Source organism: Acomys russatus, chromosome 16 (assembly GCF_903995435.1).
Source record: "Acomys russatus chromosome 16, mAcoRus1.1, whole genome shotgun sequence".
Classification (NCBI taxonomy): domain Eukaryota; kingdom Metazoa; phylum Chordata; class Mammalia; order Rodentia; family Muridae; genus Acomys; species Acomys russatus.
Genome location: NC_067152.1, coordinates 24789178 through 24801542, shown reverse-complemented (window position 1 = coordinate 24801542; position 12365 = coordinate 24789178). Strand labels below are relative to the sequence as shown.

Genomic DNA, 12365 nt, shown 5'->3' with positions numbered 1-12365 from the left:
GGGAGGTAGAGGCAGTGGATCACTGTGAGTTCGAGGCCAGCCTGGTCTACAAAGCGAGTCCAGGACAGCCAAGGCTACACAGAGAAACCCTGATTCGAAAAACCTAAAAAGAGCAGGGTGGTGGTGGCGCACGCCTTTAGTCCTAGCACTCGGGAGGCAGAGGCAGGCGGATCGCTGTGAGTTCGAGGCCAGCCTGGCCTACAAAGTGAGTCCAGGACAGCCAAGGCTACACAGAGAGACCCTGTCTCAAAAAACTAAAAACAAAAAAACGAAAAACCTAAAAAGAAAAGAAAGAAAATAAATGCCTCCTTCAAATTGACCTGTAGGATACTCTCTGGCTTAATAATTAATACGGTGCCAACCCTAGGCATGTGGTCCTGGGTGCTATAAGAGACTAAGCAAGTGAGCAGGCAGCACTCTTTTGGGGCCTCAGCTTCAGTTCTTACCTCCAGCCTCCTGCCCAGGCTTCCCTCAGTGTTGGGCTGTTATCAGTGCCCTAAGACGAACCTTTCCTTCCCAAGTTGCTTTTGGTCATGCTTTTAAGCACAGTAAGAGAAAGCTAAGTAGAGCAGAAATGCCTATCGGAGGGAAACCAAAATAGAGACAAGGACACCTGTTAAATTCTGCAGCTATTTTAACGACAGTGTCTTTAATCAAGATAATGGCACAAGAAATGAGAGAATTGGCGCGCCCAGAACATTTGAAAACTGGAATCTAAGTGCGCGAGTGCCAGAAAGGGGTCCGCTTTAAACAGAGATCATGGAGAAAGAAGGGAGAAAACACACTTAATTTGCTCCTGAACAAAAAAACCGCTCCTTCCCCTTTGAACGCTGTAGAGTAAGAAGAGGTAGCAGATTCAAGATGGGTTACCCGCCCACTAGAATCCGGGAATTTTTATTTAAAGTGGGCGGCCGTCAGAGGCGGGTGCAACGGTGAACACAGGTATTTCCGGTTGCTACGGAAGTGGGACTTCGTACTCTCCCAAACTCCTCCCTCGTCCGCCGGTCAGAGTGATAGGATGGCCGAGAGGACGGCGCAGCTGCTGCTGCTAACCGTGGCAGTAGGGCTCGCGCGGGGCTCCCAGGGCGACCGCGAGCCGGTGTACCGCGACTGCGTGCTCCGGTGCGAGGAACGGAACTGTTCGGGGGACGCGCTGAAGCACTTCCGCTCCAGCCAGCCAATCTACATGAGCCTAGCTGGTAAGCCCCACCCACCCCGAGTAAGCCCCGCCCGTTGGTTTTAGCTCCGCCTATTGTTCCCTACTGCTCTGCAATCTCAGGCCCTCAGTTTCCCCATGGGTTCTCTTATAAGGGGAGTTCTCTTATTAACATATGTGGAGCCTCCTGAATGTTGGGGGTCTGAGGGGGGCGGGGCGGCGTCTCATCAGCTTGTCCCACCTTTCCAGAGGCTTCATTATTTTTATTTCAAACCACTCCTTGTTAAATACAGCGTACAAGACCTGAAATAACATAGGAGGCAGACCGGGAGCCTGCGCTTCCGGGCTTATAGTCCCCGAGCAGATGAGTATTAGCCTTCTCATAGATGGAATGGTTTGAACCCATAGATGAAGCATTTCGTGCATTTGGAAGAGGAAGGAATGGGAGTCGGCTTCAATGGGTGGAGGCAGGAATCCCCAAGGGACAATTTAGAGAGGGAATGATATGAACTGACATACGGAGCACCCACATTTGACAGGTTGCCACAGCAGGACAGTTGGCTTCCACCACAACCGTTGCAGATAGTTTTCCCTCATCCATTTTAAAGATGGGAACCTTGCCCAAGGTCACACTGTCTATAAAGTGGTAAAGCAGAATTTCCAGTTCTGGCCTGTTTGACCAACAGCTCATCCTTATTACTACCCCCCCCCCCCCTTTTCCATTCCAGAGGGAATAGAGAGCTTAGAGGCCCTGGGAAGATAAGGCCACATGCAGGAGCTTGGTTTACCCACAGAACAGGGAACACCAAGAGTGTAGTGGCAATAAGGGAACAGAGTTGGGGCGAAAGGTCTGAGCTTTCTTTTCTTTCTTTTTTTCTTTCTTTCTTTCTTTCTTTCTTTCTTTCTTTCTTTCTTTCTTTTTTAAGACAGAGTTTCTCTGTGTAGCCTTGGCTGTCCTGGACTCACTTCGTAGACCAGGTCGGCCTCAAGCTCACAGAGATCCGCCTGCTTCTCCCTCCCGAGTGCTGGGATTAAAAGCGTGTGCCAGCACCGCCTGGCTTCAGCTTTATTTTCATAGGAGGTGGGTAGGCACCAAGGACTCCTTGCTGTGTTCAGAACGGACAGGGACAAACCCAGGTCCCCACAGAGGGGCCTGCCAAATGCCAAGAGCTTGGATAAAGAGAGAAGAGACTATTTACTCTCTTTGCTCCCACTGCTAAATCTCTCTCTCCCCCTCCTCCCCTCCCACCCCTCCCTTCCTTCTCATACACCCGCCCTCTCTTCTCTCTCCAAATGGGAAGTAAGATGTTGAGATTTCCTCTGGTTCTCCCCAGCCTTCAGATCCTCTTGGCCTCTCCATTCACACCTGGCCTCTAGCAGGAGGACTCCATCTGTAGTCCTTTTCCTCTGTTTCAGGCTGGACTTGTCAGGATGACTGCAGGTATGAGTGCATGTGGGTCGCTGTGGGCCTCTACCTTCAGGAGGGTCACAGAGTGCCTCAGTTTCATGGCAAGGTGAGTCGGAGGGTCGAAGGTTCATGGTGGTGGCCTTCAGTCCCGAGTTGGCCATCCTGTCCCAGCAGGCTGAGGTGGGAGAGTCACGGGGAGGCAGTGAGTGGTAGGGCAGTTACTGGTACTCAGAATCTCTTGCTTTTCCGATGGTGCCAATGTGTCGTGCTTCTGAATTTGGAGTAATGAGGTCTGTGTCTTAAGCCAAGTGTGGTGGCGCACGCCTTTAATCCCAACAATTGGGAGGCAGAGGCAGGCAGATCTCTATGAATTTGAGATCCACCTGGTCTATGTAGCCAAGGCTCCATAGTAACACCCTCTCTCCACACAAGCTAAAAGGTCTGTGTCCCCTCACAGTACGCTGAGCCTCTCAGGACCGGTGGAGCTTTCCACTGGCCCTGACTAAGGTGTTTCTCCCATTGCTTCTCAGATAGGAGTCTAGATCATTAGAAATACCTTTCAGATTGCCTAGGTGCTCTGTGCCTTTTGACCCAATGTTACCTCATTCTGGCCTGTGGGGTTTGGCACGACTTACCCTAGTTTGCCACAAAGTGATCAGGCACTTGGAGGACTGTGGGACTCAGCTGAGGAAGGATGGGACCTAGGTCGGGATGGCAAGTCTGTGTGGTTTCACCTTGCCTGTCTGCTGTCCCCAGAGTCAGGCTCCAATTGCCGGCCAGAGAGAGAGACTGTCCTCTTCACCAGGGACTTGAGAACTTAAAGCTTTGGCCAAAGTCCTGAGCCAAGGAACCAGCTGGAGACCTGTTGATACAGCTGCGTAGACAAGGTGGACCAGGCCAGTTAGGGGCTGCCTCCCCTCAGGCCTCCTCCCTATTCTCCTTTTTCAGTGGCCTTTCTCCCGGTTCCTGTTCATCCAAGAACCAGCTTCTGCCGTGGCCTCACTCCTCAATGGCCTGGCCAGCCTGGTGATGCTCTGCCGCTACCGTGCCTCTGTGCCAGCCTCCTCCCCCATGTACCATACCTGCATGGCCTTCGCTTGGGTAGGTAGCCTGGCAGGACACTCAGTACCCCCTGTTCTGAACAGAGGAGCACTTACATCTCCAATGATGGGCTTCTAGCATCCAGTCTCTCTCTTGTCCAGGGATAAACTGTGTTGTAGTCAGGCAAAGCAAAAAAGGGAGGTGCTGGACCAGGCTTTACTTTCTAGTAGAGAGCCAGGCCGGTCTTCTAGGGAAGGAGGGAGGTCACGTTATTTGTGTCCTAAGTGAGAAGCTACAACGACACTCAGTGGGCATTTTACTAACAGGGACAAGAAGTGGATAGTAGGGCATTTTACTAACACGGACAAGAAGTGGATAGTAGGGCATTTTACTAACAGGGACAAGAAGTGGATAGTAGGGCATTTTACTAACAGGGACAAGAAGTGGATAGTAGGGCATTTTACTAACACGGACAGGAAGTGGATAGTAGGGAGGGTGCTAGGACTGCAGGTCTTTCCAAGACCCCTCAGGAGGATTGATGTGACTTTTGTTCTGGCTCAGAGCTCAGCTGAGTCCTGGTTTGTCGCTGGAGAACCCAGGTTGGTCCATCTGAATAAGAAAGAGATCTCAGCTGGGCATGGTGGCACACTCTGTAGGCAGAGGCAGGCGGATCTCTGTGAGTTCGAGGCCAGCCTGGTCTACAAAGCAAGTCCAGGACAGCCAAGGCTACACAGAGAAACCCTGTCTCAAAAAAAATCAAAACAAACAAACAACAACAAAAAGAAAGAGACCTCAGTCTCACCAGTGTGGCTGCTCTGAGGAAGTAGAATACAGAGCCCAGGATCATTGGAGAAATGTGGACTTGGGTACAGAGGACACTGAGTGACAACAGGAGGGTGCAATGGAACTGGGCGGTGGTGGCACACACCTTTATTCCTAGCACCTGGGAGGCAGAGGCAGGTGGAGCGCTGAGTTTGAGGCCAGCCTGGGGTGTGTAGCACAAGTTCCAGGACACCCAGGGTTGTTACACAGAGAAACCGTGTCTCTGAAAAACAAAACAAAACCAAAAAAAAAAAAAAAAGGGGGGGGGGTGCAATGGCTGTCTGTGTGACAGAGCTTCTCTGACAGGCTTTAAGAGAAAAAAATTCCCGCTTACCTTCCTGCCAAAAGAACCTCCGTTTGTGCCCATTGGACACCTGCTGTGTGCCAAGCATTTTGCTGGGTGCTGGGGCCCCAAAACATGTAAAAACCTCAGGTCCTTGCCCTCTGGTTCTAGTCTCCCAATCCCACAATTGGATGTCAAAGTCCATCCTTGAGGAAACACAGTGGAGGGCTGTAGGGCTTGTGATGGGGCTGGGCCCCTGATAGGGCAACAGGCATGAGGAGCTGAAGGTGCGTGGATAAATATGAAGAGAGCAGGGGAATCTTCTAGACAAAGGCAGACCGTGTAAAGACAGCAGAGGGTAAGGACATCTGTAGGCCAGAAAGGCCAAGAGCCACAGGACGGGACAAGCAGGAGAGAAGGCCACTCCTGGATCTAGTGGTTGAAGGGCTCTGACCACAGCTCATAGCACAGGTGTGCTGAGATGCACAGGCTGAGCCTGGCTAGGGAGAGGACGTGGAAGGAGGGGTTAGACCCTAGTGTTTGCCCTTCCGTGATAATAGTAACTGTTAAGAGCTGTGGAACAACAGCAAAATATAAAATTAAATTAAAAAATAAAATAAAAATAAAAGGAAAAAATTAAGAGTTTGGGACACTTGGGCAGAATGACCATGCCTGAGCCCAGTACTCAGGAGCCTGTGCCACTTTGCGTTGAGGTCAGAGGTTGTATAGTTGAGACCCTATCTTTTTTTTTTTTTTTTTTTTTGGCCAGGCTTGGTGGCTTTCACCTTTAATCCTGGCACTTGGGAGGCAGAGGCAGGAGGATCTCTATCAGTTCAAGGCCAGCCTGATCTACAAAACGAGTTCCAGGATAGCCAGGGCTGTTACACCAAGAAACCCTGTCTCAAAAAACAAACAAAAAAATTTTTTTAATTTGAAAAAATAATTATAGCTGGATGTGGTGGCACATACCTGTAATCCCAGAACTTGAGAAGTGGAGGCAGATAGACCAACCTGAGTCCAAGACTATCCTGGGCTACATAGGAAGTTCTAGAACAGTGGGCATTACCAAGGAAAACCACATACATGTATGTGGTGCCAGCCTTGTCCTTACCACTTGACCAACATTTCCTTGTGGGACCCTCATCAAATGCCATGCCCTCTGAGTAAGACTTAGGCACACAGGGCTTTGGCTCCAGATAACAGCTAACAAGTCATCAAGTAGAGGAGATAGGGCTAGCCTCTGGCACCACATCAATGGGCTCCAGGGCCCGAGTGCTCATTGGAGTAAACACTGGCTGAGGGTAAAATCAGGTTTTGCATTTGTGTAGTCCAGCACTCCAGAGCAAAGCCTGTGCATCGACCCAGTCAGCCCACGAAGTATCATAGATGCTCCCAGAGTGCTTAGCAAAACCTAAGAGCTGGAAAGCCAAGCACAGGTCCTCTGGTTGGGGACAGATGTTAAGGTCATTGGGACCCTTTCTTGCCTTTGTAAGGTCTCCCAGAGACACAGGATCACAGTGTCCACTCTGGTTGGATGATCTAATTTTTGTTTTGCTGAGACAGTGTCTCACTGTGTAGCCCAGGTTGGCCCTTGGCCTCCACTCTCCCAGCCTCTGGATGGCTGGGCAGCGCTGTGGTAGGCGGGTGCTGCCACACGTGTTCCAAGTTGGGTTTCACACTTGCTGTTTAGCCTTGTGTTTTAGCCTGGAGGGTGTGGTCGTAGGACTTTGTCCCGGACCAGGTCTTCTGGAACAAGTGTGGCTCTCATTTGTGCTAGGGTGTGTATGGGAGAGCCCTTTGCCAGCTCCAGGTTCTGTCGTGGGGCAGGGGTATAACTCTCTGATAACTCTGTCTTTCGGCCGAACTCAGAAACGTCAGCCCCAAGCAGGTACCAGGAAGGAAGGGGCTGTGGAACCTGCCAGAGTTCTGCATGCTGTGGCCCTTTGACGTCCTTGGAGTGAGGGGTGGGGATGGGGGCGGGCGGCTGGCCCTCCGCCAAAGCTAGGAGGCCAAACCAATTCCCTACCTTTATCTAGCAAGGAAAGGTCCTTAGGTGTAGATGTGAGACGAAGCGGCAGGCACTGGTTGTCCCGTCTCTATGGAGGAAAACGGCAAGAGAAGAGATATGCTGAAAGTGTAGCCGGATGATGGGCTAGCCTTCAGGGAGGACTTCTCAACTGTCAGACAGAAGCCAGTGAGGCAGGGTTAGGAAATGAAAGAAACCTCTTAAGAATATTTATTGAGAGCCGGGTGTGGTGGCGCACGCCTTTAATCCCAGCACTCGGGAGGCAGAGGCAGGCGGATCGCTGTGAGTTCGAGGATAGCCTGGTCTACAAAGTGAGTCCAGGACAGCCAAGGATACACAGAGAAACCCTGTCTCAAAAAACCAAAAAAAAAAAAAAAAAAAAAAAAAAAGAATATTTATTGACACTTGGGAGGCAGAGGCAGGCAGATCTCTGTGAGTTCGAGGACAGCCTGGTCTACAAAGCAAGTCCCGGACAGCCAGGGCTCTTACACAGAAACCCTGTCTCAAAACAAAACAAAACAAAACAAAACAAAGAATATTGATTTATTAGTGTATACGGGTGTGCAATGTACACACCATGGCTCATACGTGGAGGTCAGCAACATCCCAAGGGAGTTGATTCCCGCCTATCATGTAGGTCCTGGGATTTGAGCTCAGGTCACCAGGCTTGGCCTAAGTACCTTCACCCAAACCATCTCATTAGCCCAGGGATCATTCTTTGATGATGGAGAAAAAGCCCCACCTCTTCTTAGAGTGAACCCAAGGCAGCCTTGCCCTGCTCCTCTGTGGCCCCTGTGGCCCCGAGGAGGGGGCAGGATAGCAACAGACATCATATTTAACATTCTGCCTCCCCCACTTCTGAGACACCAAGCTATTTAAAGATCCACTTGTCCCCACCGTGATGGTGTCAATGACAGCCCCAAGCACTGGGGCTTAACACTGGGGTCAAATTCCTGACAGATCTGGCTCACTTGGCATCCAACCAGTTTCATGGCTGTGATATTTTTGTCTGTTTTCCTATTTGCCAGCAGACTGAAACAGCCCCCTGCCCCCTCCACCAGCCTCCTGTCCCCCGGTCCCTGCCACTACTGCTGCCCTGGCCCTGTGTCTCCCATTCTCAGTGTTTACACAAAATTCTCACCTTCCCTGCTGGTCCCTCCCGCCACATTAGGCACAACCAAGGAGTGTAGAACAGTTGTGCACGGGGACTTTCTCCCCCCTTCCCTGTCCATCTGTCCTCTGCTTGTGTTTGACTGCAAGCTCTGAAGAGAAACAGCACCTGCTGGGACTATATTGATAGGACAGTGGGACCATACTCAAGGGACTCTGAGACACTGGAATCATACTGATGGGACCACACTCATGGGCAGTGGCTTGGGAACATGAAAATGGGCTCTGAAGCCAGGCGGTGGTGGCGCACATCTTTAATCCCAGCACTCAGGAGGCAGAGGCAGGCGGATTGCTGTGAGTTCGAGGCCAGCCTGGTCTACAAAGCAGTCCAGACCAGCCAAGGCTACACAGAGAGACCTTGTCTCTAAAAAAACCAAAATTAAAATTAAAAAAAAAAAGAAGAAGAAAGAAAGAAAAGAGCTCTTCCCACAGCCGAACTGTCTGCCCCCTGGGAGCCAGGGTCCCTGGAGCCCCATGGTTTGACCTTGAACTTGGTGGCCTTTGAGGAAGGAGAAGTTGGAGGTCAGATGAAAGGAAGTGGTGGGGCGAGCCTGGTGGATGTGATGAAGGAAACGCAGCTTCCTGCAGCTTCCTGGGACACCTGTGTGCCAGGCCTCGGCAGTAAAAACCACAGGTAGCAGGAATCTGAGGCAGAGCAGCGGAAAATAAGTTGCCTGAGGACACACAGGAAAGTCTGTGCTGTGGTTAGAGCCTAAAGCCCCTGGGTTTGGCTCCAGGGCCTGCATTCTTAGCTACTCTGCCTTTGAGTCTGAGGAAAGGATCAGGAAGACCCCACCCTTTGTGGGACACTCCTTAGGAGAGAGGGCCATCCCAAGGGGCGCAGAGTACAAGCTGCAGAAGGCCCTTGGGAGGCTGGCAGATAAGGAACCCTGCACCCCCACCTGTCTGTGGAGCTCAGTCCCAGAGTACCTCCACCCTCTGCTTCCAATGTTCCAACTGCCACTTAGTTCAGCCCTCTTGTCACCTCCCCCTTCCTGCTGTGGGTGACAAGGAGGCCTGGCTGGCTGCCAGTGCCTGCTACCTTCCCCTCCTCCCTCTCACACTGGCTCCAGGGCCACTGTCCTCCCTAAGATGTCTCTGCACCTGGCCTGCCTAGTCCTTGTTGCTTGGGCCCTGTCTCCAGCCTGGGGCCACCCCTCTCCCCACACTGACCGAGCTCTATACGCCTTGTGAGGGAGGAGGTGAGGGCCACTCAGGCCTATCCCAGTTAGAGGGGGGGGGGGCTTAGACTTGTTCTGAACTTAGGGGGTCACAACCCGTGTCCTGTGTCCCAAGCCAGGTTTGGCCACTCATCCTCAACAAACCAGACTAATAGTGGAAAGTTGAAAAAGGAGATTATCTTCTGTGTGGCCACATTGGGAAGATGAGTGGCTGAACCTAGCTTGGGACAAAGTCTGTGACCTCCTCTCTTAGGTTTGGTACCAGACAGAGGCACAGCCAGGTATCCACAGGAAATGTAAATGCCTCCCAAGACCTGAGGAAAAAGGGCTGGAAGAGGAGGCCTAGCCACCATGAGACATCCCTCAGAGCCTTGTCATTTTTCAGGTAGCCTTGTGTAAGCAGAAGGCACTGTATGGGACTGGCTGGCAGAGAAAACCGGGCTCAGCAGTGGGTGGGGGTAGAGGGTTCCCAGAACCACAGCCCAGCATCAGGAGTACCTGCCTGGCCGCAAGCCCTGCCTGCCTCCACCCTGCCCTCTCTGTTCCCCTCAGCGCCTAGCAAAACGCAGGAGCTCAGCTATGATTGACCCTCCTGCTGTGTGGGACCCTACAGACTAGCTTCCTGACCTGCTCTTGTGTCCCTTGACTGGCCACTTGTTGTGGTACTTAAGTGGTGGGCAGTTCCTATGGGCCTGTCCCGCAAACTTCTCTGCCCACTCTTCCAGGTATGGTGGGTCAAGTCCTGCTCTTCCTTTGTGACTAGCTGCCCCTGGTTTCTCAGTCTCAAGTTTGTGTCTCCACCCTAGCCTGCTGTTCTCTAAGTAACTTGGGCCTCTGCTGTGGATATGGGCATTAAAGAAAGTGGCAGCACCTGACTCCCACAAGATGGTTCATTTGCAGGCCTCACTCTCTGCTCTGTTCTCGGAAGAGGGCCCCCAGCATTCCCCTGGGCCATTCCTGCACAGCCTCTTCAGTTCTGCCTTTGCTCCTCCCCAAGACTCCAGAGCAGCTACTGGCCCAGCAAGTTAAGCTGGCCCAGCCAGGAGGAAGCTGGCCTAGCTTGGCCACTGTCTTCCTAAGCCTTCAATGGGACCTGCTTCAGCTCCCAGCCTGGATTCCTGTTCCTCCTGACACACCCTGAAGCTAGCTCAACTTCCCCCCTCCCACCCACCCACCTCATTCCCGCCCCCAGAAGCTGAGGTCACAGGCTCCCCTGGGCTGGGGTGGGGTTGTCATCACCTGGCAGTGGGGTGGGGGTGGGGGAGAGGAGGCAGGGCCCTGGGGGCTGTTGTCTTAGAGAGATTGGGTAATTTGGGAACTTGATGCTGGCTGGACTGGTTCTCAAGCCAGGCCAGAACCTGTGGAAGCTGCAGCTCTTTTGGCCTAGGGGATTTTGGGTGGCAGTTTACAGTAGTGGGAGGTCCTGAGGAGACTCCGGTTAGGTGGCAGCGAGGCCTGGGTTTGTTGGGTGTGCTCTTAGGGCACAGGAAACCCTTGTTTCCCCAACAGAGCTCCCTGACTCCCCCACAGGTCTCCTCCACCTTGGGGAGCATGCTGACTGGCCTCTCCTTCCTCAGGTGTCCCTCAATGCTTGGTTCTGGTCCACAGTCTTCCATACCAGGGACACTGACCTCACAGAGGTGAGCGCCTCCCAGCCCCCTGCATGGGACAGTCCCAGAGGAGCCCAGGAGAAGGCAGAGCAGGCTCCACAGAGTGAAGGCAGCTCTGTCTGCAGAACCGCAGTCTCTGCCTGGCCTCCCAAACCTGGAGCCTTACCTGGGTCTTGCCAGGAGAGTTTTGTCACTTTCCCAGGGTCACCCAGCTAGTATAAGCACAACTGGACTCTATGTCTATCACATCCCAAATGACATATTGAGTGCCATGATATGCCCACCCAGTGACGCCTTTCTGATTGCCTCCCTACTGGGCCATTCTAACCGTTTTTATACCGTGGACACAGTAAAACAGCCATAGGCAGAGGGGGTGCAAGGTGGGGCTCCTGTTGACTGCAAGACCAGACTCTGCCCCCTCCATGCCTTGTCCCCCCCATGGCCCCCCATGCTCTGCTCCCCTCACCTGGCATCATGGGTTCTCCCCACCCTCAGAAGATGGATTACTTCGGTGCTTCAGCTGTCATCCTGCATTCTGTTTACCTGTGCTGTGTCAGGTGAGCTCTTGGGGCAAAGGCAGAGAGGGACTGCCCAGGGCCTTCTTCCTTGGCCTCCTCACATTTCTTCAGGGTTGTCCTGGGTGGGGATGGCAGGGGCTAGATGGACCTGGCTTCTCTGGGAGCTGCGGCCCTTGGTTTCTGCGAAACAGCTGTCTTGGTGGGGCAGGGAGGAGATAGTTGAGGGAACTCGGCCCTGAGGACAGCCAGTCCCTCTCTGAGTTGCTCTGGGTGGCTGGACAGGACCGTGGGACTTCAGCACCCGTCTGTGGCCAGCGCCTTCGGAGCTCTGCTGCTGCTGCTGCTCACAGCGCACATCTCTTACCTAAGCCTTGTCCACTTCGACTATGGCTACAACATGATGGCCAACGTGGCTATAGGTGAGGTCCTTCGGAGAGCTGTGGACGGGCATGGGGCGGTTCTTTGTGGAGCGGGGGCAGTTGGGGAGGGGGGCGCGTGGGAGGGGGAAGCGGCTAGTATTGAGGAGGTCCAGTGAGTAAGCCTAGTCTTTTCCTGGCCCCCAGGCCTGGTGAACCTGGCATGGTGGCTGGCCTGGTGCCTACGGAACCACCGGCGCCTGCCTCACACTCGCAGGTGTATGATGGTCGTGGTGCTGCTACAGGGGCTGTCCTTGCTGGAGCTGCTCGACTTCCCGCCCCTCTTCTGGGTCCTGGACGCCCATGCCATCTGGCACATCAGCACCATTCCTGTCCACGTCCTCTTCTTCAGGCGAGTGCAGCCCGACCTCCGGATTTCCTTTCCTGTGCCCTTCCTTGCCCGCTCCTAAGGGCAGAATGGGGCTTCCTGTGCCCACTTGGCCCTACTACTTGCCGGCTGTCACCCCACTGTCTGAGAGGTTCTCAGAACTGGGTGGCTGTGTCAATGGGCTTATCTCTGCACCCACAGGTTTCTGGAAGATGACAGCTTGTACCTACTGAAGGAATCTGGAGCCAAGTTCAAGCTGGACTAAAGACCCCGGGAGAGAGCGGGTCTGCCCCAGTCCTGAATGTTTCTCCCTTACCCCCACTTGAGATGATTGTTTTTCTCCTTGTAGCTTCTTGAACTTGAAGATGTGGGGTATTTGGACTTAAAATCTTGTAGCTACCTGCCC

The 12365-nt window shown here is 53.0% G+C and overlaps 1 protein-coding gene across 1 annotated transcript; it reads left to right on the top strand.

Annotated features, from left to right (window-relative positions):
* Positions 1 to 954: 954 nt before the first annotated feature.
* On the top strand, positions 955 to 12251 carry Pgap3 (post-GPI attachment to proteins phospholipase 3). The gene is made up of 8 exons (XM_051158486.1): positions 955 to 1199; positions 2573 to 2670; positions 3513 to 3665; positions 10665 to 10727; positions 11193 to 11254; positions 11498 to 11634; positions 11779 to 11983; positions 12161 to 12251. Exons 1-8 carry the CDS (start codon positions 1019 to 1021, stop codon positions 12222 to 12224), a joined length of 963 nt encoding a protein of 320 aa, XP_051014443.1. The 5' UTR covers positions 955 to 1018; the 3' UTR covers positions 12225 to 12251.
* Positions 12252 to 12365: the final 114 nt, after the last annotated feature.

What these genes read in the sequence shown, in the direction of transcription:
- Pgap3 (XM_051158486.1), top strand. Translation starts at nt 1,019, where the DNA reads ATGGCCGAGAGGACGGCGCAGCTGCTGCTGCTAACCGTGGCAGTAGGG. An exon ending in CCTGCATGGCCTTCGCTTGG is followed by an intron (nt 3,666 to 10,664) that starts GTAGGTAGCCTG and finishes CTCCTTCCTCAG; the next exon opens with GTGTCCCTCAATGCTTGGTT. An exon ending in GTTTACCTGTGCTGTGTCAG is followed by an intron (nt 11,255 to 11,497) that starts GTGAGCTCTTGG and finishes GTGGCTGGACAG; the next exon opens with GACCGTGGGACTTCAGCACC.